The sequence below is a fragment of the Temnothorax longispinosus genome, chromosome 11 (assembly GCF_030848805.1).
Source record: "Temnothorax longispinosus isolate EJ_2023e chromosome 11, Tlon_JGU_v1, whole genome shotgun sequence".
Classification (NCBI taxonomy): Eukaryota; Metazoa; Arthropoda; class Insecta; order Hymenoptera; family Formicidae; genus Temnothorax; species Temnothorax longispinosus.
Window position 1 is genome coordinate 2,084,976 of NC_092368.1, and position 24,633 is coordinate 2,109,608.

Here is a 24,633-nt window from a genome sequence, read left to right on the forward strand (position 1 = left end):
ATTATTGCATCGAGTGGAAGGTGACCGTCGCTGCGTCGGCCGGATCGGCATCTTGGTCTGCTGGACGCCGGAGAGCGCGGAGTTGAACGAGGAGACGTACATTCACCACCATGTCGGCATCATGGTCTCCATCCCGTTCCTCATCGCCACCTTCCTGGTGTACGCGATTACCCCTAAGTTGAGGAATTTCTACGGCAAGACGCTCATGTGCTATGTCATCTGCTTCGTCATCGCCTACGTCTTCTTGATCCTGGTCAACTACATTTACATGTCTCCGATACGTGTGCTGTGCTTCACCACAGGTGAGCGGTACTCCCTAAGTATCTGCTAATTGCGACGGTGTTGACTTGACCGTATATTCGTTCGTTATCGCGATCGGAAACTTGATACAATTTTGGTAGGGTTGAAAGATAATTATCTTGCGGCGTTATTACTTTAATACCGTATGTAACGTAGGAGAGATTTAATAACCGCGCCTCGTTTACGTGCGGTAAAATAATTGAGCTCTCGTAGCAAAGTAATATGTTTTAATGTTCGAAACAAATCTACATCGTTTTGCGCTTATTTTCCTTACACCTTATTTTTTATGCAGAATAATAATCTTGGGAATATTATCTCGAGAAAGCATCTACACGAATGTAGATACGTTATAGAGCGGATGATGTTATATGTTAATTAAATAATTAAATAATTATCATAATGTAATGATTATTGACACTGTGCACGCAGCACTCTGGTATTTCTAGTTTCTTATTACTAACGTCGCGAATTATTTCAAGCGAGACGAGAATATTGTTTATTTGATATTAATATGCCATTATATTTAGGTAAAAGTTTTTTATACACAAATGAGACATTATTTAAATCTCTTATATTTCATATTTTAATTTTTTATATTTAGTTTATAGTTTTAATTTATAATAAAATTATCGGTTGATGACTGCAGAAGATTAATCATAAACCTATATTCATAATCACGAAGTTGTGCGCTTAATCATCAGTTGGATTGATTAATTCGTAATGCATTGTTCGATAGAACAATCGCAGAAAAAAAATTAAAATAAGAAATATTGAATAAATAAAAATAATATATAATTACTCTGGATAAATAAAAAGTATGGATCTTCTAGATATAAAAGAGAGTTTCCGATTTTTTCTCTCTAACAAAACTTAATTTATAATGAAAGAAGGAGACATTATAATAAATTTCTTTTTTTCTTTTAATATTCATGAAAATAACAATCACAGATTTTTAGCATGGATCTATAAGAATTGGTTACTCTATAATTGGATTATAATTAAACGCACATGTACGTGCGTTATCACATGTAAAATATACGTTATTACTATCTATTCCACCCATTAATATGGAGCACATCGTAAATAGGTAATAGGTAATAGGTAATACGTATGAATCATATGCTTTTTTTCTGCACGCGCGACTCCAATATTTCTGTGATTAGTAATGATGCAAGAACTGTATACATATGCTTTCTGTTACAATTTAATCCTTAGTATTCGTTTCGCGTTATTTCGCGGAAGGCGAGATCAAGAAAGTCCTTTCAACGAGGAAAGTCCCGGATTGGATCTGAACTGAGAACCTGTCGGCACCTCTCGAGCCATTCCTCCAGGTAGAAATTGACGTCAAAATGACGTCATTTTGACGTCAATTGACGTCAATTGACGAGTGCTTGCTACCTGGGATCGCTATCTTCGATTTCCCGTAAAACAAATGTTAATGATTCCCCCAATGAGTGTGATGGGAGATACGGGCGACGAGGACAAACCGGTTTTTGCGTATAGCGTTTTGTTGTATACCTCCGCGTTGGTTAAACACCATCGCTTATAGGGTGGGATAAAAGTATATACGGATAATGGTAAAATATAATATAATTGCATTATCTCAATTTTTCAATAATTTATTTTTTCTTTTTTGTAGCCTAGATCGATAATACGATAAGTTCGAGGATGGATCGAGCTGCGAGAGAACTAGCGAGAGACTTTTCCTATCCTTCCTACCGACTTTTCCGGCCGTACTATGGATTAATAGCTTTTCGGGATAATTCTTTCGGCCGTATACGAATAAGTAACACCTGGTGCAACTTGAAATTTCTGTTGCTCGCTCGTTGTCCGATCGTCCGTAGATCTATCCTCAGTTTCCGCAGTCTTCCCGAAACTGTAACGCTTCTCTCCACCGGAGCACTAAAGCGGGGAGCACACACTTCTGCACAACGCATAATGCGTAAGCATAAGAAAATTGATTGGTCTATTTTCTTATGCACATGTGTATGGACCAATCAATATTCTTATGCTTACGCAATATGCGTTGTGCAGAAGTGTGTGCTCCCCGCTTAAATATCTAGCTCGTTGTCCGATCGTCCGTAGATCTATTCTCAGTTTCCGCAGTCCTCCCGAAACTGTAGCGCTTCTCTCCACCGGAGCACTAAAGCGGGTTGCACACACTTCTGCACAACGCATAATGCGTAAGTATAAGAAAATTGATTGGTCTATTTTCTTATGCACATGTGTATGGACCAATCAATTTTCTTATGCTTACGCAATATGCGTTGTGCAGAAGTGTGTGCTCCCCGCTTAAATATCTAAACAGCCAAGTGTCTAAATTTACGTTGCCGCTGGATTGGTCAAGCTACCATCTCGTAGACCAATGAACATCTTTTTTTTTTCTCTCAAACCGCCCTGTATACCGCGGCTTCGCAGCAGGTAGCCTCTGCTTTTCTAAAGCCGCCGGCTCGTTGTTTGGTAGTCTCGTCCCGTTGCTCGCGCGAGTGCATGCGTTCTCGCGCGCTCTTCCCTCGTTCGTCATCAGGAAAAGTCGCGGTGAAACCGAACACTAGGCTTTATCGAATTCATAACGAGATAATTAAAAGTCAACCGTAATCGTTAGTGATAACAATGTTGTATTTGAACCGCGAATGGATTTTACTAGTACAGTCGTTTCGACGATTCGCTTGAGAAGAAAGAAAGGAGAGAATCGTGCAAGAGCTCTTTGCCCCCTTTTGCGTTTATTCCGTTCTCTCCGATAAACACTTAATTATTATCAATCACATACGTCGACAGACGATAACTCGGTAATGACGTAAATCTTGTTTTACTCTGATGACGTATTTGAATACACGATATCATCACGCGTATTTTTCATGTTTCCGTAGTTTGCGATATCGTTGCGCTCGCTGGACATTTGACTATAACAGCACGAAGAGAAAACCAAGACGGTTGTTAGTCAATTTCGGCCTGTCAACAGGTCGACAATGCGTCGACGAAATTTCGCGCTTTGCTGCTGCACGCTTATATTCGTCACTTCCTCCTCCGAGCCGCGGGAAAATTCTACGACGACGACGACGAACGACAACGAACGGAATAATTCCACAGTGCGATATCAGATTCATATTAATGTTACCACGACAAATCGTAGCGGCGATGCGGAAACTACGCGTTATAACGCTCGTGGAAATTCCACCAGGAGTAACGACGACGTGCAGAACGAGCTCCGTCTAAACTCCACGAGTATCCACGAGGATGATGACTCGGTGGGGTATGAATTTCAGGCGCATTCCACGAAGGATCGCGGGGGCGGCGATCAAACGTCGATAGAGCTTCGTACAAATTCTACAGATGATAAGATCAATTCCACAGCACATGAACCCCGTGGAAACCTGATGCAAGACGTGATCGAAGACAGAAGCAACTTAACGTTGTACAAGCACTTTGTAAAGTTCTATCAAAATGACAATAAAAGAAACGTCGTTCCGTACGAGATGTGCGAGAACAGTACCTGCATTCCGCTCTGCTGTCCCCTCGGCGTTCGCACGATCAAGGGTCAATGCGTTGCTGAGAACGTTGGGCGTTATCCCTTTCCGGGTGTGTACGAACAGGCGACGAACGAGTCGCTTGAGAAAGGACCGATCGGCGAGGTGGACCAAATCTTTCAGCTGACCGTCCACGATCTGTGCCAGAAAGTCGAATACTATTTGCTTAAGCCTGATGAGGAACCAGATGACGCGTTTATGTTCCTCCTCAATGGCTCTTTGTATCTACCGCGTATTAAAGACTTTGTCGATGCCGATTTGTACTGTCTAATCGTCTTGCAACGGGATAAGTACGAGATAGCTGTTTCCATTGATTTTTTGGAACCGGGCCACGCGAAAGTATATCGTTACTTAATTAAACTAGTGTGTCTGATAATATCCTTGCCGTTTCTACTGGCGACATTCGTGGTGTACTCCATACTGCCGGAGCTTCAGAACATGCACGGCTACACGCTGCGTGGATACGTCAGCTCGTTGTTCGTCGCGTACACGTTCACTGCGGTAATGAAGCTAACCGTTCGGACATCAATTTCGGATACCGCCTGCATCATATTGGGTACAGCATATAATAGTACAGCATATATATAATACATGATTTCTCTCTTCCCCCGATAATTTGAATGTAAAAATTTATTAAAATTTTGGGGAAAAAACAATGAAATAAAAAACGGGTAAAATTTAAATTTTGATATGCAATCAACTTGGAACTTTATTTGGATAAGTATCTTTTTTCCTTTTCTTTTTGCGGAAAATTTTACGTGATCCTGACACAATATTTAAATCGCAATGTTTAATTCAATGTAGCGCATATTATCGTCAAGGTTTACCGTTTTCGACTAAATAAATTCCTGATGCAGAAAGGCAGAGTAAACCTGTTTCTTCACGGGCGAACATAATAAGCCTTATCGGCACCATAATGCATGATTAATATTATAGTTGTTCATTCTGTTTCAGGTTTTGTCATTTACTTCTCGGCTTTGGCAAGCTACTTCTGGTTAAACGTGATGTGCTTTGACATTTGGTGGACATTCGGGTAGGCTATCAAAATATTCCATACTACGTTTTATCTGCAATCAAATTATCTTTTAACGACAATCTTGTAATATTTCTCGAACGAAATAGAGCAAGATATTTATAAAAACAATGATAACCTTTTCTTCGCCAGTAAATAATTAAAAATAAAATAAAAAATTAAGCAACCCGACTTCCCAATTCTCATTTATTAAAACTCACGACGTTTCAACCATAATTTGGTCCTTCTCAAGTGAGATTTTATAATTTAATATGCAACATTAAACATCATGCGTCACCGGATAATGTATCTTAGTTACATCGTGCGAACGCCAAGATGTATAGTGTTTCAAAGAAATGATAATGTACAAATGTAAAAATTGTAATAATGTAAAAAAATTTTGCTTCCTCATAGAGGAAGCTTTGTTTTCATGAAAAAAATTTGGTAATTATATGCAGTAATACGGACCACTCTCCGATGACCTTGACCTTGATATATGTTATCAAGTCACCCTCCTGACCTTTGAAAGGTTTTAGCCGTCGCTGTTTTTTTATTAAAAAGTTATTAACAAAAAATGTTCCGAAAATATAGCAGTTATTTTAAGTATTGAAAGGCACAATATTACGACTAATATTACGTCTTTTTTTTTTCGCGAGAAAATCGCTGCTTTACCAAAACACAACATTTAAAGAAGTGAATATCAATAAAGTATTCTCTACTTCAGAAGAAAATTTACTTGTTTTGGTAAAGCAAAGACTTTCACGCGAAATGAGATATTCTCTACTTAAAAAAAAAAACCTAATTTTAGTCGTAATATTGTGCTTTTCAATACTTAAAATAACTGCTATATTTTCCGAACTTTTTATGTTAATAACTCTTTAATAACAAACGAGTGACAGCTAAAACCTTCTCAAAAGAGTGATCTTGACAACATATATCAAGATCAAGGACATCGGAGGGTGGTCCGTATTACTGGATAATCACCAAAAATTTTTTCTCAGATATTTTTGGCCAAGTGTTTAGAACGTTCTAAAACATCGAAAAATCACTTGTGTACAAAATGTCCGTGTGTGTGTGTGTGTGTGTGTGTGTGTGTGTGTGTGTAACGCTTTTGTTGTCCGTTTATGCTCTAACTTCCGTGATTTTTGAGATATCGATGCATTTTTTTTTAATCAATGGAGTATCACGTAAGGAAGGTTGGGATTGAATTTGGCGATGATCGATAAAGCGGTTCTTTTTTAATATAATTTAGAACTTCTGTAGAAAAGTTTGTGGTTGCTCTAATTTCCGCAAATTTTGTGATATCGGTTTCATTTCTAATCTTATTATATTTTTCAGTCTTTTCTACCCCTATTTTATATATAATTTTTTAAGATTTAGTTGATGTGACTCAGCTTTATACGCGACCAAAGGTCCATATGCGAAAGTCCATATATGGACCACGTAGCCTGAACTCCCAAAGTCAATATCGATTTGACATTGCGTCGGTTATAAAACCCCACTTGTACTTGTAAGCTAACCCTTTTTCAATTTATAAAAAGGTTAAATTTAAAATGAAAGAAGTGTGCAAATTAGAAACTTGCACATTGCTTCCTCATCATTAAAAATGGCTACCATTGCTCCTATTTTATTTCGCTCATAAAGCTACCTCTATGAGAAAGCAAAATTAATAAATACTAATAATTATGCATCATATAAAATACAAGCTTCTTCATAAGAGAAGCTTTGTGAGCGAAATAAAATAGCAGCAATGGTAGCAATCTTTAATGATGAGGAAGTAATGTGCAAGTTTCTAATTTGCACACTTTTATATAAAACTTGTAGCATTCAAACTTTAATTGCGTTACCAAAGAGCTACCCATTTAATTAAGATTGATAGAGTTGAAAGACATCTTTCAAAGTTACAAGAACAATCTAATATTTCATGTCAGTCTTTAAACGTTTCTAAATAATTTTCTGTATACGTTTCTTAAATAAATGTAGGAAATTAAATTTGAAATAGTAATAATTTTCAATTATCAATTACGTACCATAGATACACACCGCTTACGTAAAACGTATTAAACAAAATTCAACGCATCGGTCATATTTCCGAGAAGCGCGACCAAAAGCGATAATTATTTTAATTTGTATTTGCATGCTGACCTGTTCTACTTGTTGCTGGCAACAATATGGCATGTAAATCACATTTTGCAGAGGATTCCGTTCGTTACAAGGAAGCGTGAAGCAACGAGAGAGAAAAAAATTCGTTATGTATTCGATTTACGCGTGGGGAAGCGCTTCCATTCTCACCGTCATTTGTGTCATCATGGATTTCGTTCCCAGCGTGCCAAAGGAATTGATCCGACCGGAGATCGGTGAAACGAAGTGTTGGTTCAATAGTAAGTGAACGTTTACTAATAGCTTATGACAGTGACGTTCTATTAAAACCACACGTTTTATCAAGACCAGATTTGAGACTTGTCAAAGTTAAGCGCTTGCAAAATGCGACGTATAAAATTGCCAGAAATTTAATTCTTCGTTTCAGCGAACGAGATGATGGCGATGGCGATATATTTTATCGGACCCATAGGTGTCACCGTTATCTGCAACATTTGCCTGTTTATCTCTACTGCACGAAAAATTGTGCATCAGAAGAAGGACACAGCTGCTCATTTAAGAAGCTCGGAAAGCAGACGCCATGAAAATAAGCAACGGTTTGTATACAAGCATCTTTACACTAATACGTTATTGATAATTATATTAATATATGATTATACGCCTTTGCATAATGTCGATCGGTCCTCGTTCTCAACGTGATGATTATTTTTAGACGGCAACTTTTCCATACGGCGGTTTGGTTTCACAATTACGAAATCTTTTGAAGCAACAAACACATCGTCGCCGTTTGGATCGCGCGCGTACGAGATTCCTCGAGAGCATCTGCAATTCTCGAAAGAATGACAAACGATCGTGCGAACAAAAAGCAAAAAGTGGTTGTTCTCCTATTTCATAAAGACGGACATCACGTTTCTTCAAAATTGTTTGAGAAAACTTGGACAAATTTCTCCCTGTCTTTTAGCCCGAAACTTGATGATTACGATTTTTCGAAGATGTCTATTTTCAGCGAGCATCGGTTACTTCAAATGCTTTCCTTTATCGCGAAATCCTTTGTTTTAGTAATTCTAAATTATAGAAGATACAGAAACAAACGCATTTGCACGCAGGTTCAATCTTTATCTGAAGTTGTTCATCGTGATGGGCATAAACTGGTCCGTGGAAATAATATTATGGCTATTCGAGGGCGTGCCGTCACTGCCGTCGTACGTTTGGTATCTGAGCGATCTGACAAACACCCTGCAAGGTCTCATCATCTTCATTATATTCGTGTGGAAAGGAAAGATTAAGCGACTGCTGTTAAAGCGATTCGGTTGCCAGGATCGTGGTCTGTCCCCAGAAACTCGATGCGTAGCGGCTGTCACAGCTCAGCCTCGCGAACCTGCACTGACCGGCACTACCACGTCGGGAATGATGTCTCTGCAGGAGAAGGTCAATCCCTACGTGCAAACAAATTGCCGCATGAAGAGTTCGTCCGATGAGGCTGATTAATATTGCAACGTGAGAAAAGGATTCCACTGTATGAATCAGAAGAATGAGCAATTAGGCGATGATGTAACTTAATTCTTTACTCGAGATTTAATGTTACATTGCTCGCGTTGATCTCTTTGTTTGGAACGCCAAGATTGGTGATTTCCATCGTTTTTTATATTCCTTTAAAATTTATTTACAAGATTTTTTTTATCTTTTTTGCAGTCTAAAGGTAATTAAAGAAATTAATTGCTCTGCATCTATTATCGTCCTCGTTAAAGTAACAAAAACAGTGTATATCATGTACATTGACTGCCGTATGCCATAATTTTGTATAAATTTTATTTTAATGTGTAGAGATTTATTATTACGTTATTATTACACCATAATGTCTCGGTAAAAAGGCAACATACAATTTTACTAATTTTAATTTCAATTCTAGTACATTTCTGTTCGTGCATGAAAGAGACTATCTTACATTCTCTTTTTCTATATTTATTTTCATTACATTGACACTCGGTCTACATTTCCACCGCATGCATAAATGTTTAATATTATTAAATGAATTCAAGAAAAGAAAAAAAAATATATATATATATAAAATGGACATATCTTAAACACACGTTTATATGGATACATAATTTTCAAGATAATATTTTATCGCGCAACAAATGTGCGATGCAAATATACTGACCTGTGTCACATATCAGTCGTATATTTTATCATGTACACGTGATAGTATTACAATATATATACCTTGAAAATCTTTGAGATAGACTTTAAATTGAGCATCTTCGCGTTTAATTTAAGATTCTGTTGATTTATTATAAAGTGTATTTACCGAGCTTTCTGATGGGAGCTGCATTTCATTTATTGTATTACATATATAGAATATAGATCTTCACTTAGCTTCTATACGGTCACAGAATATTCCTGTACAAGTGCCATAACAAACATTCGTCTAATATTTAAGTCGCATCTGCATTTATACGCACCTATAAAATCAAAATGTGAAAAATCAAGTGGACAGAATTACAAGGAGAATAAGAGCACAGAGTTCAGAAGTTTATAATTGTTAAGTAATAAAGGCTAATCTATATTCATTACCATTACATGTATGTATTTGTAATCGTCTACGTATGCAATAATTAGACGAGAAAATAAAAAATAAAAACGACTACAACACTACTCTCGCGCGCTACTTGCACACGTCCTGCACTCCTTTCAATCACTCCTTTCACTGTCAGTTAAAATCTTATATAAAAGAGTTTATTTTCCAAGCTTGAGAAGTTGAGGAAATGGGCCGGCCTATGCACCTCGTGATAGAATACCTTTGGGTTCGCCAATTGTAATTCGTTATTGGGGTCGTGTCTCACGCCCATGAAATGTACACCACTTAAACATAAATATGTAAATAATCTCAAAGCATCTTTATACAACAAAATATTTGTACTTAACAATATAAGTACTTAACAATATTGAAGCTGATATGTACAGTATGGTCATATGGGTACTCAATAATCTGGTGTGCTTTGTCGAATAAGCAATCGGTCTACCTATACATTGCAAATATTTTTACGTGATAATAATTAAGTGTCTATCGGAGAGAACGGAATAAACGCGAGAGGAGGCAAAGAGCTCTTGCACGATGCTCTCCTTTCTTCTCAAGCGAATTGTCAAAATAAATGAAAAATCCACCCGCGGTTCAAATATAGCACTGTTATCACTAACGCGTACGGTTGACTTTCCGTTATTTGATTGTTTCGCTGAATTCAATTAAGTCTAGCACTGTGTTCGGTTTTACAGCGACATTTTGTAATGACGGACGAGGGAAGAGCGCGCGAGAAACGCATGTACTCGCGCGACCAACGGGACGAGACTACCAAACGACGAGCCGGCGGCTTTAGAAAAGCAGAGGCTACCTGCTGCGAAGCCACGGTATACAGGGCGGTTCGAGAGAAAAAAAGATGGTCATTGACAAACTTCTCCGGATTACGGGATGGTAGCTTGACCAATCCAGCGGCAACGTAAATTTAGACACTTGGCTGTTTAGATATTTAGTGCACCAGTGGAGAGAAGCGCTACAGTTTCGGGAGGACTACGGAAACTGAGAATAGATCTACGGACGATCGGACAACGAGCGAGCAACAAAAATTTCAAGTTGCACCCGGTGTTACTTTGTATACGACCGAAAGATTTATCTGAAAAAGCTATAAATCGTCAAGTTCAAAAATCACCCTTAGATTTTTAGAGAATCTTTTCTAAATCAGACTACACGTTGAAAGGTGGAATGTAAACTAAAGTTTCCTCAAACACCAATTGTGATGATTCACCTCGGCTGCTGCGAGCCGAACCGGAAGCTTGTGCGTCTTAGACTTGAGAAAGTACTAAAAGCCCTTATAAACAAATAAATGCAAATCAGCGTTCACGTGGTTTTCCAACCCATACGCTCCGGAAAGCAAACTATAAAAATTCATCTTTAAAGGGGGTCCGCTCCCGTTGTCCTGTTCACCACATCCCCAGCCGAAAAGAACACCTGTTTTAACGAGGTACCTGCTCTTTCATCGTTATTTTCTTCCTGGCATGCACTTGTACGTTTGCTACGAAATAGGTTCGTCCTTCGGACAAAAGCGTCGCTGTCGCGGCCAACGATATCATCACGCGTATCCTTTTCATTTCCGTAGTTTTCGATATCATCACGCGTATTTTTCTCGTTTCCGTAGTTTGCGATATCGTTGCAGTCGCTGGACATCTGACTAAAGCACGAAGAGAAAACCAAGACGGTTAATTGTCAGTGAATTTCGACGTGTCCACAGGTCGACGATGCGTCGACGAAATCTCGCGCTTTGCTGTTGCACGATTCTATTCATCGCTTCCTCCTCCGAGCCGCTGAAAAGTTCCACGACGACGAACGACAACGAACGGAATAATTCCACAGTGCGATATCAGATTCATACTAATGTTACCACGACAAATCGTAGCGGCGATGCGGAAATTATGCGTTATAACGCTCGTGAAAATTCCACCAGGAGTAACGACGACGTGCAGTACAAGCTCCGTCTTAACTCCACGAGTATACACGAGGATGATGACTCGGTGGGGTATGAATTTCACGCGCATTCCACGATGGATCGCGGGGGCGGCGATCAAACGTCGATGGAGCTTCGTACGAATTCTACAGATGACAAGATCAACTCCACAGCACATGAACCCCGTGGAAACCTGATGCAAGACGTGATCGAAGACAGAAGCAACTTAACGTACGAGCTCCTCGGAAAGTTCTATAAAGATGATAATAAGACCAACGTCGTTCCGTACGAGATGTGCGAAAACAGTACTTGCATTCCGCTCTGCTGCCCTTTCGGCGTTCGCATGATCAAGGACCAATGCGATGCTGAGAACGTTGAGCGTTATCCCTTTCCGGGTGTGTACGAGCAGGCAACGAACGAGTCGCTTGAGAAAGGACCGATCGGCGAGGTGGACCAAATCTTTCAGTTGACCGTCCACGATCCGTGCCAGAAAGTCGGATACTATTTGCTTAAGCCTGACGAGAAACCAGATGACGCGTTTATGTTCCTCCTCAATGGCTCTTTGTATCTACCGCGTATCAAAGACTTTGTCGATGCCGATTTGTACTGTCTCATCGTCTTGCAACGGGATAAGTACGAGATAGCTGTTTGCATTAATTTCCTGGAACCGGGCCACGCGGAAGTACTCGTATATTATTATTATGTGGGTCTGATAATATCCTTGCTGTTTTTACTGGTGACATTCGTGGTGTATTCCATACTGCCGGAGCTTCAGAACATGCACGGCTACACGCTGCGTGGATACGTCGTCTCGTTGATCGTCGCATACACGTTCCTCGCGATACCTCAGCTAACCGCACAGACACCAATACCGGAAACCGCCTCCTGCAAAATAATGGGTACAGCATATAATTATACAGTGAACACATATAATACAGCATAATAATGCTGTACATGTTTTCTCTCTCCCCCCCGATAATTTGAATGTAAAAATTTATTAAAACCCTGGGGAAAAAACAATGAAATATAAAGCGGGTAAAATTTAAATTTTGATATGCAATCAACTTGAAACTTTATTTGGATAAGTATCTTTTTTCCTTTTCTTTTTGCGGAAGATTTTACATGATTCTGACACAATATTTAAATCGCAATGTTTAATTCAATGTAACGCAATTATCGTTAAGGTTTACCGTTTTCAACTAAATAAATTCCTGATGCAGAAAAGCAGAGTTTTGTTTCTTCACGGGCGAACATAAGCCTTATTATCGGCACCATAATGCGTGATTAGTAGCTGTTTATTCTGTTTCAGCCTTCATCATTCACTTCTCGTTTTTGGCAAGCTTCTTCTGGTTAAACGTGATGTGTTTTGACATTTGGTGGACATTCGGGTAAGCTATCAAAATATTCCATACTACATTTTTCTGCAATTAAATTACATTCTAAAGACAATCTGTGATATTTCTTGTTGTAACAATAAGAAAAAAATAAAAATTAGGATGAAATTAATATTTTATATTTATTTATAATTATGATCAAACATTATAATTACGGTTTATTAAAAATAAAACGTGGATCGAGTTCTAGGTCAAAATGAGTCAATTGATTCGCCAAATATTTTCGCAAGCGCCACTTGATCCGGCGCTTGTGGTAAAGAAATTTGATAATTGACAAACAATAGGGGAAATTGATAGCGACAGGACGCGAATTAATATCCGGTACGTGACCGGCGCGCGTATGTGGTGCAAAGACAACCGAGTTAATTTTAATCCCCTTCACGGTTGGACGTCGGTCCGAGATGCCGTTCGAACAAGCAATATTCGGGTGAACGGAAAATGTCAGTAAAGCGTATCCCCGAACGTTGGTATTCACGTTGCGTGAATACGTCGAACACGCTTATTTATCTATGACTTATTAATTATTAATAAATATACAAATTTGTTTACATTAACGGAGCCGTCTCAACGTATTTTCTAAAATGTGATTAAGAAAAAATTGCGATACAAGTTTATAAATCATCATTCGTGTCGCGATGATCATTTTATCAGTCGTTTAACGTTATCGATACAATTAAATCGTACGTTCTTCTGGTCATGCCTGCGACACGTGATGCGCGCATCCTTTGTTCTTTCATTCTTTCTCATTATGCATAAATTCGAAATAGTATAATAATTTTCAATTATCAATTACGTACCATAGTCGCACACCGCTTACATAAAACGTATTAAACAAAATTCAACGCATCGGTCATATTTCCAAGAAGCGACCAAAAGCGATAATAGTTTTAATTTGTATTTGCATGCTGACGTGTTCTACTTGTTGCTGGCAACATTATGGCATGTGAATTACATTTTGCAGAGGATTCCGTTCGTTACAAGGAAGCGTGAAGCAACGAGAGAGAAAAAAATTCGTTATGTATTCGATTTACGCGTGGGGAAGCGCTTCCATTCTCACCGTCATTTGTGTCATCATGGATTTTGTTCCCAGCGTGCCAAAAGAATTGATCCGACCAGAGTTCGGTAAAACAAACTGTAATTGGTTCAATAGTAAGTGAACGTTTACTAATAGCTTATGACAGTGACGTTCTATTAAAATCATACATTTTATCAAGACCAAATTTGAGATTTGTCAAAATTAAGCGCTTACAAAATGCGACGTAAAAAAATGCAAGAAATTTAATTCTCCGTTTCAGCGGACGAGGCGGCGGCGATATATTTTTACGGACCCATGGGTGTCACCCTTATCTGCAACATTTGCCTGTTTATCTCTACTGCACTAAAAATTGTGCGTCACAAGAAGGACACAGCTGCTCATTTGAGAAGCTCGGAAAGCAGACGCCACGATGATAATAAGCAATGGTGTGTATACAAGCATCTTTACACTGATACGTTATTGATAATCATATTAATATATAATTATACGCCGATGTATCAGTTTGCCGAACGGCTTTGCATAACGTTGATCGATCCTCGTTCGCAACGTGATGATTATTTTTAGACCACAACTTTCGCATACGGCGGTATATAGAGTAATTACGAACTCTTTTGAAGCAACAAACACATCGTCGCCGTTTGGATCGCGCGCGTACGAGATTCCTCGAGAGCATCTACGATTCTCGAAAGAATGACAAACAATTGTGCGAATAAAAAACAAAAAGTGGTTGTTCCCCTATTTAAATTAAATTATTTCATAAAGACGGACATCACGTTTCTTCGAAATTGTTTGAGAAAACTTGGACAACTTTCTCCCTGTCTTTTAGCCCGAAACTTGATGATTACAATTTTTCGAAGATATCTATTTTCAGCGAGCATCGGTTACTTCAAATGTTTTCGTTTATCGCGAAGCTCTTTGTTTTAGTAATTCTAAATTATAGAAGAAAACGTATTCACACGCAGGTGCAATCTCTATCTGAAGTTGTTCATCGTGATGGGCATATCCACCATGGGCATACCATGGACCATGGAAATGATATCATGGCTATTAGAGGACGTGCCGCCGTACGTTTGGTATCTCATCGATCTGATAGACATCCTGCATGGTCTCATCATCTTCATTATATTCGTGTGGAAAAAAAAGATCAAGCGACTGCTGCTAAAGCGATTCGGTTGCCAGGATCGTGGTCTGTTCTCCAGAAACTCGACGCGTAGCGGCTGTCACAGCTCAGCCTCGCGCACCTGCACTACCACGTCGGGAAAGATGTCGCTGCAGGAGGTCAATCCCTACGTGCAAACAAATTGTCGCATGAAGAGTTCGTCCGATGAGGCTGATTAATATTGCCACGTGAGACTAGGATTACACTAAGTATGAATCAGAAGAATAAGCAATAATTAGGCGATGATGTAACTTTATTATCTCTTCTCGAGAATTAACGTTACGTTGCTCGCGTCGATCTCTTTGTTTGGAACGCACGAGATTGGTGGTTTCCATCGTTTTTTATATTTCTTTAAAATGTACTTACAAGATTTTTTTTTATCTCTTTTGCAGTCTAAAGAGAATTAAAGAAATTAATTACTCTGCATCTATTATCGTCCTCATTGAAGTAACAAAAAAAAAAGTGTATATCATGTACATAATTTTGTATAAATTTTATTTCATATGTGGAGATTTATTATTACGTTATCATTACACCATAATGTCGCGGTAAAAAGGCTACAGACAATTTTACTAATTTTAACTTCAAATCTAGTACATTATTACTGTTGCATGAAAGAGACTATCTTACATTTTCTTTTTCTATATTTATTGTCATTACATTGACACTCGGTCTACATTTCCACCGCACGCATAAGTATTTAATGTTATTAAATAAATTCAAGAAAAAAAATATATATATAATAGACATATCTTAAACACCCATGTTTATATGGATACATAATTTTTAAGATAGTATTTTATCGCGCAACAAATGTGCGATGCAAATACCGACCTGTGTCAAATATCAGCCGTATATTTTATCATATACACGTGATAGTATTACAATATGTATTTTGAAAATCCTTGAGATAGGCTTTAAATCAAGCATCTTCACGTTTAATTTAAGATTCTATTGATTTATTATGAAGTGTATTTACTGAGCTTTCTGGGAGCTGTATTTTATTTATTGTATTACATATAGAATGTAGCTCTTCACTCAGCTTCTATACGGTCACAAAATATTCGTGTACAAGTGCCATCACAAACATTAGACGAGAACATTACAAAAATTGAACAGAAAAAAAATAAAAAGCACTACAACACGTATTCTCCCGCACTACTTGCACACGTCCTGCACTCCTTTCACTGTCAGTTGAAATCTTATATAAAAAAGTTTATTTTATGCAAACATATCTTCTCGATCAACTCCAACACCATCGCCGTCTTCTAAGCTTGAGAAGTGGAGGAAATGGGCATATGCACCTCGTGATAGAATTCCTTTGGGTTCTCCAGTTGTAATTCATACTTCATATTGGGGTCGTGTCTCTCGCCCATGAAGTTATAGTTCCACGAGCCTTGACTGGGTACCATAAAGAAGCCAAGGAAACGATCAGACAGAAGCACTTGCACCTTCTCGTAATGACTAGGCAAATAACCCTTCGGATTGTTGCCCTTGTCGGTGTTCTGCTTGCCCCATTCGAAACCACTCGGAGTCAGCTTGTACGCCGTGAGCGAGCAGGAGCCGGGCGTGAAGCTGCAGGTGATAACGATGGTCTTCTCACCGTCCCAGATGGTATTCTCCGCCATAATCCGGGCGTGAGTGGATATGTCCTGCGGTGAGAGTTGCGGCAGCTCATTTGGCTGCGTGTGTATCCATCCCAGCGGCTCCATCTCCTACAAATACTGATGGTTGGGTAGCGTGTTTGGTAAGTGAACGGTCTGATGAGTTCCCCATTGCGGCGCCATTACAATACATCTGATTTCTTTCACCTATCAAACACAGAACGCGAGATTAGAGTGGAATTACGGTACGAAATTACAGTTGAAGTGGATTTACATTTTAATATATGAAATAATTTAGCAATAATTACCTGAGGATAGTCAGGTGGACTGATGCCGTACAAATAACCAGCTATCTGGACTCGCAGATCGGAAATGGTGACAAATTCCTTCAGTACGTTCTTAGGCAAGATGTAAGTGTAGCCAGTCTCCTTGATGTCGTCGGAGGAAACGTAGATGTGATTCGTTCTGAGATGGAGATTGGTCGCGGCGATCTGTTGCCGTTGCGCGGACGACGCGCTTAGCTCCATGTTCAGAATGATATCGCGGATCTCAGACTGCGTGAGCGACGCGACATTGACGTTGTTCTTCTTGCCGTAGTCCGCCAGGATTAGATCCTTCAGCTGCACTTCCACTTGATCCATTCGTCGTTCGTCAATGCCGGCCATATATGATGCGGCTCGGTGATGGTGGTCTTGTCAGGCTTGAGAACGACCTTGGTCCTCTCGGTGTTGACATGCAGAGCGCGCAAGATCAGAATCAGTCGCGAGAACGCGGTGTATGACGAGATGATCTTCAACCAGTCGTCGTAAACATTGAACAGCACCATCTGCGGCTCGAAGAGAGAAAAAGAGAGAGACACGTGGTCATATACACGTGGAACATACGTGTACTCACAAACATACTGTTTCGCGTGTATATGAGCTGGTTTACGGCCGTCATATTGGGCAGTGACGCCATCGCGCCCGTTCCCAAGCCTTTTCGTTTCCGTAGTTTTCGATATCGTCACGCGTATTTTTCTCCTTTCCGTAGTTTGCGATATCGTTGCAGTCGCTGGACATCTGACTAAAGCACGAAGAGCGAAAACCAAGACGGTTGTCAGTGAATTTCGACGTGTCCGCACAGGTCGACGATGCGTCTGTCGAGGGACCAGATGAGCGAGGAGATTCGGGACATCGACGAGCTGAGAAAGCACTTCCTCCTGGTGCAACATGCACAACGTCTGCCCTGGCAACGTGTTCGACGCCCTTAATCCCGACGAGTACCGCGGCGAAGGCAAGATCGTTCTTCAGGCGAACGGCAGCTTCGTAGACGCCAATGGGAAGGTCATTCCTTTCTAAAACTTGGAATTACCTCTATCTCCAGATAAACATGAGGGACGATAGTTTTCTTTCCATGAATCCTCTGGCTCTTCCTCTGCCTGATCGCTTTCGAGAGCGGCAGCTGCGATCAAGATCACGAGAAACATCGCGAACAGAGCTGTTCTCAGATGCCGTTTCATTATGAATTAATTAAACTTTCAGGCTGCTGCTCGAAACAGCAACTCGAAACGGAGCGAATTATCGCCGCCTCTCAGCGTTATCGCCGTGCGGAAGCTTGCTCACGAAAGTGTTACAAGAAATAGCGGAAGAGAGAAAGAGAGAGACAAAAAACACGATGACTCTTTGAAGAAGTATGGCACAAGCCTCTCTCCCCCCCCCTCTCTCTCTCTCTCTCTCTCTGCCCCATGAAATAATAAAAACAGCCAATCTCATTATTCGTTAATCTCACGACTACGTCTCGTTGGTGTTTTGTGCGTGTACTGCTAGAATAGAGTGAAAGTGATAAAGGGTGAAAACTTTTTAATCAGCGTGTAGTTTGACAGATATCGTGTGGATATAACAGCATCCATGGTCACTTGTGATGTAGTTATTTATAAAAAGCGTGCTATTCACAGATATGTAAATGATGAACGATTACGTTAGTAGATGTTACAAATACAAGATATGTTACAATTTCTAATTACTTCAGATATTATTTTGTAATTGTTTCAGATATGGTTTATGATATTATCTGTATTGATAGTAATCTATAATCACATTCTATATAAATATAATAAGATTTTATCTTTTTAGTCACTTCTTGGTTTTAAGTGAGAAGGATTATTAAAATGTTAGCTGATGACTAAAATATACAACCACAGGTGAATTTGCATCTAAATTGTAATTGAGACATCTATATGCAACGAAATATTTGTACAGTAAATATTTAACAATATTGAAGCTGAAAAGGGGCGTGTATTCAAATACGTCACAGTAAAACAAGATTTACGTCAACCGAGTTATCGACGTATGTGATAATAAGCAAGTGTCTATCGGCGGAATAAACGCGAGAGGAGGCAAAAAGCTCTTGCGCGATTCGTCTCCTTTCTTCTCAAGCGAATTGTCGAAATAAATGAAAAATCCACCCGCGGTTCAAATATAGCACTGTTATCACTAACGCGTACGGTTGACTTTCCGTTATTTGATTGTTTCGCTGAATTCAATGAAGTCTAGCACTGTGTTCGGTTTCACCGCGACTTTTCCTAATGACGGACGAGGGAAGAGCGCGCGAGAAACGCATGTACTCGCGCGAGCAACGGGACGAGACTACCAAACGACGAGCCGGCGGCGTTAGAAAAGCAGAGGCTACCTGCTGCGAAGCCGCGGTATACAGGGCGATTCGAGAGACAAAAAGATGTTCATTGATAAACTTCTCCGGACTACGGGATGGTAGCTTGACCAATCCAGCGGCAACGTAAATTTAGACACTTGACTGTTTAGATATTTAGTGCACCAGTGGAGAGAAGCGCTACAGTTTCGAGAGGACTACGGAAACTGAGAATAGATCTACGGACGATCGGACAACGAGCGAGCAACAGAAATTTCAAGTTGCACCCGGTGTTACTTTGTATACGGCCGAAAAATTTATCTCGAAAAGCTATTATTCGTCAAGTTCAAAGATCACCCTTAGACTTTTAGAGAATCTTTTCTAAATCAGACTACACGGTTGAAAGGTGGAATGTAAACTAAAGTTTCCTCAAACACCAATCGTGATGATTCACCTCGGCTCCTGCGAGGCGAACCGGAAGCTTGTGCGTCTTAGACTTGAGAAAGTACTAAAAGCCCTTATAAACAAATAAATGCAAACCAGCGTTCACGTGGTTTTCCAAACCATACGCTCCGGAAAGCAAACTATAAAAATTCATCTCTAAAGAGAGTCCGCCTCCGTTGTTCTGTTCACCACATCCCCGGCCGAAAAGAGGACCTGCTTTAACGAGGTACCTTTTCTTTCATCGTTATTTTCTTCCTGGCATGCACTTGTAACGTTTGCTGCGAAATAGGTTCGTCCTTCGGACAAAAGCGTCGCTGTCGCGGCCAACGATATCATCACGCGTATCCTTTTCGTTTCCGTAGTTTTCGATATCATCGCGCATATTTTTCTCGTTTCCGTAGTTTGCGATATCGTTGCAGTCGCTGGACATCTGACTAAAGCACGAAGAGAAAACCAAGACGGTTGTCAGTGAATTTCGACGCGTCAACAGGTCGACGATGCGTCGACGAAATCTCGCGCTTTGCTGTTGCACGCTTCTGTTCATCGCTTCCTCCTCCGAGCCGCTGGAAAATTCCACGACGACGACGAGCGACAACGAACGGAATAATTCCACAGTGCGATATCAGATTCATACTAATGTTACCACGACAAATCGTAGCGGCGATGCGGAAATTATGCGTTATAACGCTCGTGAAAATTCCACCAGGAGTAACGACGACGTGCAGTACGAGCTCCGTCTAAACTCCACGAGTATCCACAAGGATGATGACTCGGTGGGGTATGAATTTCACGCGCATTCCACGAAGGATCGCGGGGGCGGCGATCAAACGTCGATGGAGCTTCGTACTAATTCTACAGATGACAAGATCAACTCCACAGCACATGAACCCCGTGGAAACCTGATGCAAGATGTGATCGAAGACAGAAGCAACTTAACGTACGAGCTCCTTGGAAAGTTCTATAAAGATGATAATAAGACCAACGTCGTTCCGTACGAGATGTGCGAGAACAGTACCTGCATTCCGCTCTGCTGCCCCCTCGGCGTTCGCACGATCAAGGGTCAATGCGTTGCTGAGAACGTTGGGCGTTATTCCTTTCCGGGTGTGTACGATCAGGCGACGAACGAGTCGCTTGAGAAAGGACCGATCGGCGAGGTAGACCAAATCTTTCAGCTGACCGTCCACGATCCGTGCCAAAAAGTCGGATTCTATTTGCTTAAGCCTGACGAGGAACCAGTTGACGCGTTTATGTTCCTCCTCAATGGCTCTCTGTATCTACCGCGTATCGAAGACTTTGTCGATGCCGATTTATACTGCCTCATCGTCTCGCAACGGGATAAGTACGAGATAGCTGTTTGCATTAATTTTCTGGAACCGTTCCTCCCGGAAGTATATACTTATGTAGGTCTGATAATATCCTTGCCGTTTCTACTGACGACATTCGTGGTGTATTCCATACTGCCGGAGCTTCAGAACATGCACGGCTACACGCTGCGTGGATACGTTGGCTCGTTGTTTGCCGCGTACACGTTCCTCGCGATACCTCAGCTAACCGCACAGACACCAATACCGGAAACCGCCTGCATCATATTGGGTACAGCATATAATAATATAGCATGTAATATGATTTCTCTGTCCCTCCGATAATTTGAATGTAAAAATTTATTTAAAAAAAGTATCTTTTTTCCTTTTCTTCTTACGGCAGATTTTACGTGATTCTGACACAATATTTAAATCGCAATGTTTAATTCAATGTAGTGTATATTATCAAAAGTTTTACCGTTTTCGACTAAATAAATTCCTGATGCAGAAAGGCAGAGTAAACCTATTTCTTCACAGGCGAACATAAGCCTTATTATCGACACCATAATGCGTGATTAATAGTTGTTCATTCTGTTTCAGCCTACGTCATTTACTTCTCGTTTATGGCAAGCTTCTTCTGGTTAAACGTGATGTGCTTCGACATTTGGTGGACATTCAAGTAAGCTGTCAAAATATTCCATACTACATTTTATCTGCAATCAAATTTTCTGGTCATGCCTGCGATCTGCGACACGCGATGCGTTTTGTTCTTTCATTCTTTCTCATTATGCGCGTGTGCTGGAATGCTATAAAGTAATTTATCTCTCGCGTGTCAATGAAAGTTCATGACGCGATATTGTCTTGTCGCTATTTACCGTTCCCGCAAAGGAGATGAACTGACCCCGCTGTCGCCAAGCCCGTTTCACCCTACTACAAGGGTGTGATGACTGCTGTGTACGCACATCGTCCGGTCTCTTGTAATCAGTTACAAAAGTGTCGAGCGGCTCGGGCCCGATTAATTATAATTATTATATATGTATATAAATCTTCGAAGAGATTATATTTTCTATTTTTATATAAAATTTATAGCATTCAAACTTAATTGCGTTACCAAAGAGCTACCTATTTAATTTAGATTGATAGAGTTGAAAGACATCTTTCAAAGTTACAAGAACAATCCAACATTTCATGTCAGTCTTTAAACGTTTCTAAATAATTTTCTGTATACGTTTCTTAAATAAATGTAGGAAATGAAATTCGTAATAGTAATCATTTGCAATTATCAATTACGTACCATAGTTGCACACCGTTTACGTAAAACGTTTTAAACAAAATTTAATGCATCGGTCATATTTCCGAGAAGCGCGACCAAAAGCGATAATTATTTTGATTTGTATTTGCATGCTGACCTGTTCTACTTGTTGCTGGCAACAATATGACATGTAAATTACATTTTGCAGAGAATTCCGTTCGTTACAAGGAAGCGTGAAGCAACGAGAAAGAAAAAAATTCGTTATGTATTCGATTTACGCGTGGGGAAGCGCTTCCATTCTCACCGTCATTTGTGTCATCATGGATTTCGTTCCCAGCGTGCCAGAGGAATTGATCCGACCAGAGTTCGGTAAAACGAACTGTTGGTTCAATAGTAAGTGGACGTTTACTAATAACTTATGACAGTGACGTTCTATTAAAACCATACGTTTTATCAATACCAAATTTGAGACTTGTCGAAATTAAGCGCTTGCACAGTGCGACGTATAAAAATGCCAGAAATTTAATTCTCCGTTTCAGCGAACGAGGCGAGGGCGATATATTTTTACGTACCCATGAGTGTCACCGTTATCTGCAACATTTGCCTGTTTATCTCTACTGCACGAAAAATTGTGCGTTACAAGAAGGACACAGCTGCTCATTTGAAAAGCTCGGAAAGCAGACGCCACGATGATAATAAGCAATGGTGTGTATACAAGCATCTTTACACTGATACGTTAATGATAATTATATTAATATATGATTATACGCCGATGTATCAGTTTGCCGAACGGCTCTGTATAATGTCGATCGGTCCTCGTTCTCAACGTGATGATTTTTGACGGCAACTTTCGCATACGGCGGTTTGCTTTCATAATTACGAAATCTTTTGAAGCAACAAACATCGTCGCCGTTTGGATCGCGCGCGTACGAGATTCCTCGAGAGTATCTGCGATTCTCGAAAGAATGACAAACGATTGTGCGAATAAAAACCAAAAAGTGGTTGTTCCCCTATTTCATAAAGACAGACATCACGTTTCTTTAAAATTTTTTTAGAAAACTTGGGCAAATTTCTCCCTGTCTTTTAGCCCGAAACTTGATGATTACGATTTTTCGAAGATATTTATTTTCAGCGAACATCGGTTACTTCAAATGCTTTCGTTTATCGCGAAATTTTTTGTCTTAGGCTACGGTCAACGTGGCGCTACAAATGTTTCGAAGCATTCCTCTTCTCTTTTCTTTCAATGACGAAAGAAGGAGAAGAAGAACGCTCTATAGCATTTGTAGCGTCACGTTGACCGTAGCCTTAGTAATTCTAAATTATAAAAGATACAGAAACAAACGCATTCGCACGCAGGTTCAATCTCTATCTGAAGTTGTTCATCGTGATGGGGATAAACTGGTCCATGGAAATAATATCATGGGTACTCGAGAGCGTGCCGTCGTACGTTTGGTATCTGAGCGATCTGACAAACACCCTGCAAGGTCTCATCATCTTCATTATATTCGTGTGGAAAGGAAAGATCAAGCGACTGCTGCTAAAGCGATTCGGTTGCCAGGATCGTGGTCTGTTCTCCAGAAACTCGACGCGTAGCGGCTGTCATAGCTCAACTTCGCGCACCTGCACTACCACGTCGGGAATGATGTCGCTGCAGGAGAAGGTCAATCCCTACGTGCAAACAAATTGCCGTATGAAGAGTTCGTCCGATGAGGCTGATTAATATTGCAACGTGAGAAACGGATTCCACTATATGAATCAGAAGAATGAGCAATTAGGCGATGATGTAACTTAATTCTTTGCTCGAGAATTAATGTTACATTGCTCGTGTTGATCTCTTTGTTTGGAACGCCAAGATTGGTGATTTCCATCGTTCTTTATATTCCTTTAAAATGTATTTACAAGATTTTTTTTATCTTTTTTGCAGTCTAAAGAGAATTAAAGAAATTAATTGCTTTGCATCTATTATCATCCTCATTAAAGTAACAAAAACATAGTGTATATCATGTACATTGACCGCCGTATGCCATAATTTTGTATAAATTTTATTTTAATATGTAGAGATTTATTATTACGTTATCATTACAACATAATATCGCGGTAAAAAGGCTACAGACAATTTTACTAATTTTAACTTCAATTCTAGTACATTATTGCTCGTGCATGAAAGAGAATATCTTACATTCCCTTTTTCTATATTTATTTTCATTACATTGACACTCGGTCTACATTTCCACCGCATGCATAAGTGTTTAATATTATTAAATGAATTCAAGAAAAGAAAAAAAAAAAAAATATATATATATATATAAAATGGACATATCTTAAACACACGTTTATATGGATACATAATTTTCAAGATAATATTTTATCGCGCAACAAATGT

The 24,633-nt window shown here is 39.8% G+C and overlaps 1 protein-coding gene and 2 pseudogenes across 1 annotated transcript; 2 read left to right on the plus strand and 1 right to left on the minus strand.

The window, feature by feature from the left end:
- The first annotated feature begins 2,511 nt into the window (after positions 1-2,511).
- Positions 2,512-9,518, plus strand: LOC139822564 (G-protein coupled receptor Mth2-like; annotated as a pseudogene).
- A 1,457-nt stretch (positions 9,519-10,975) lies between these two features.
- Positions 10,976-24,548, plus strand: LOC139822262 (uncharacterized). Its single transcript, XM_071793879.1, has 10 exons — positions 10,976-12,334; positions 12,745-12,823; positions 13,791-13,978; positions 14,125-14,290; positions 14,828-15,194; positions 20,138-21,290; positions 21,599-21,677; positions 22,459-22,643; positions 22,790-22,955; positions 23,607-24,548. Exons 1-10 carry the CDS (start codon positions 11,230-11,232, stop codon positions 23,968-23,970), a joined length of 3,852 nt encoding a protein of 1,283 aa, XP_071649980.1. The 5' UTR covers positions 10,976-11,229; the 3' UTR covers positions 23,971-24,548.
- On the minus strand, positions 15,494-17,950 carry LOC139822565 (pre-mRNA-processing-splicing factor 8-like; annotated as a pseudogene).
- Positions 24,549-24,633: the final 85 nt, after the last annotated feature.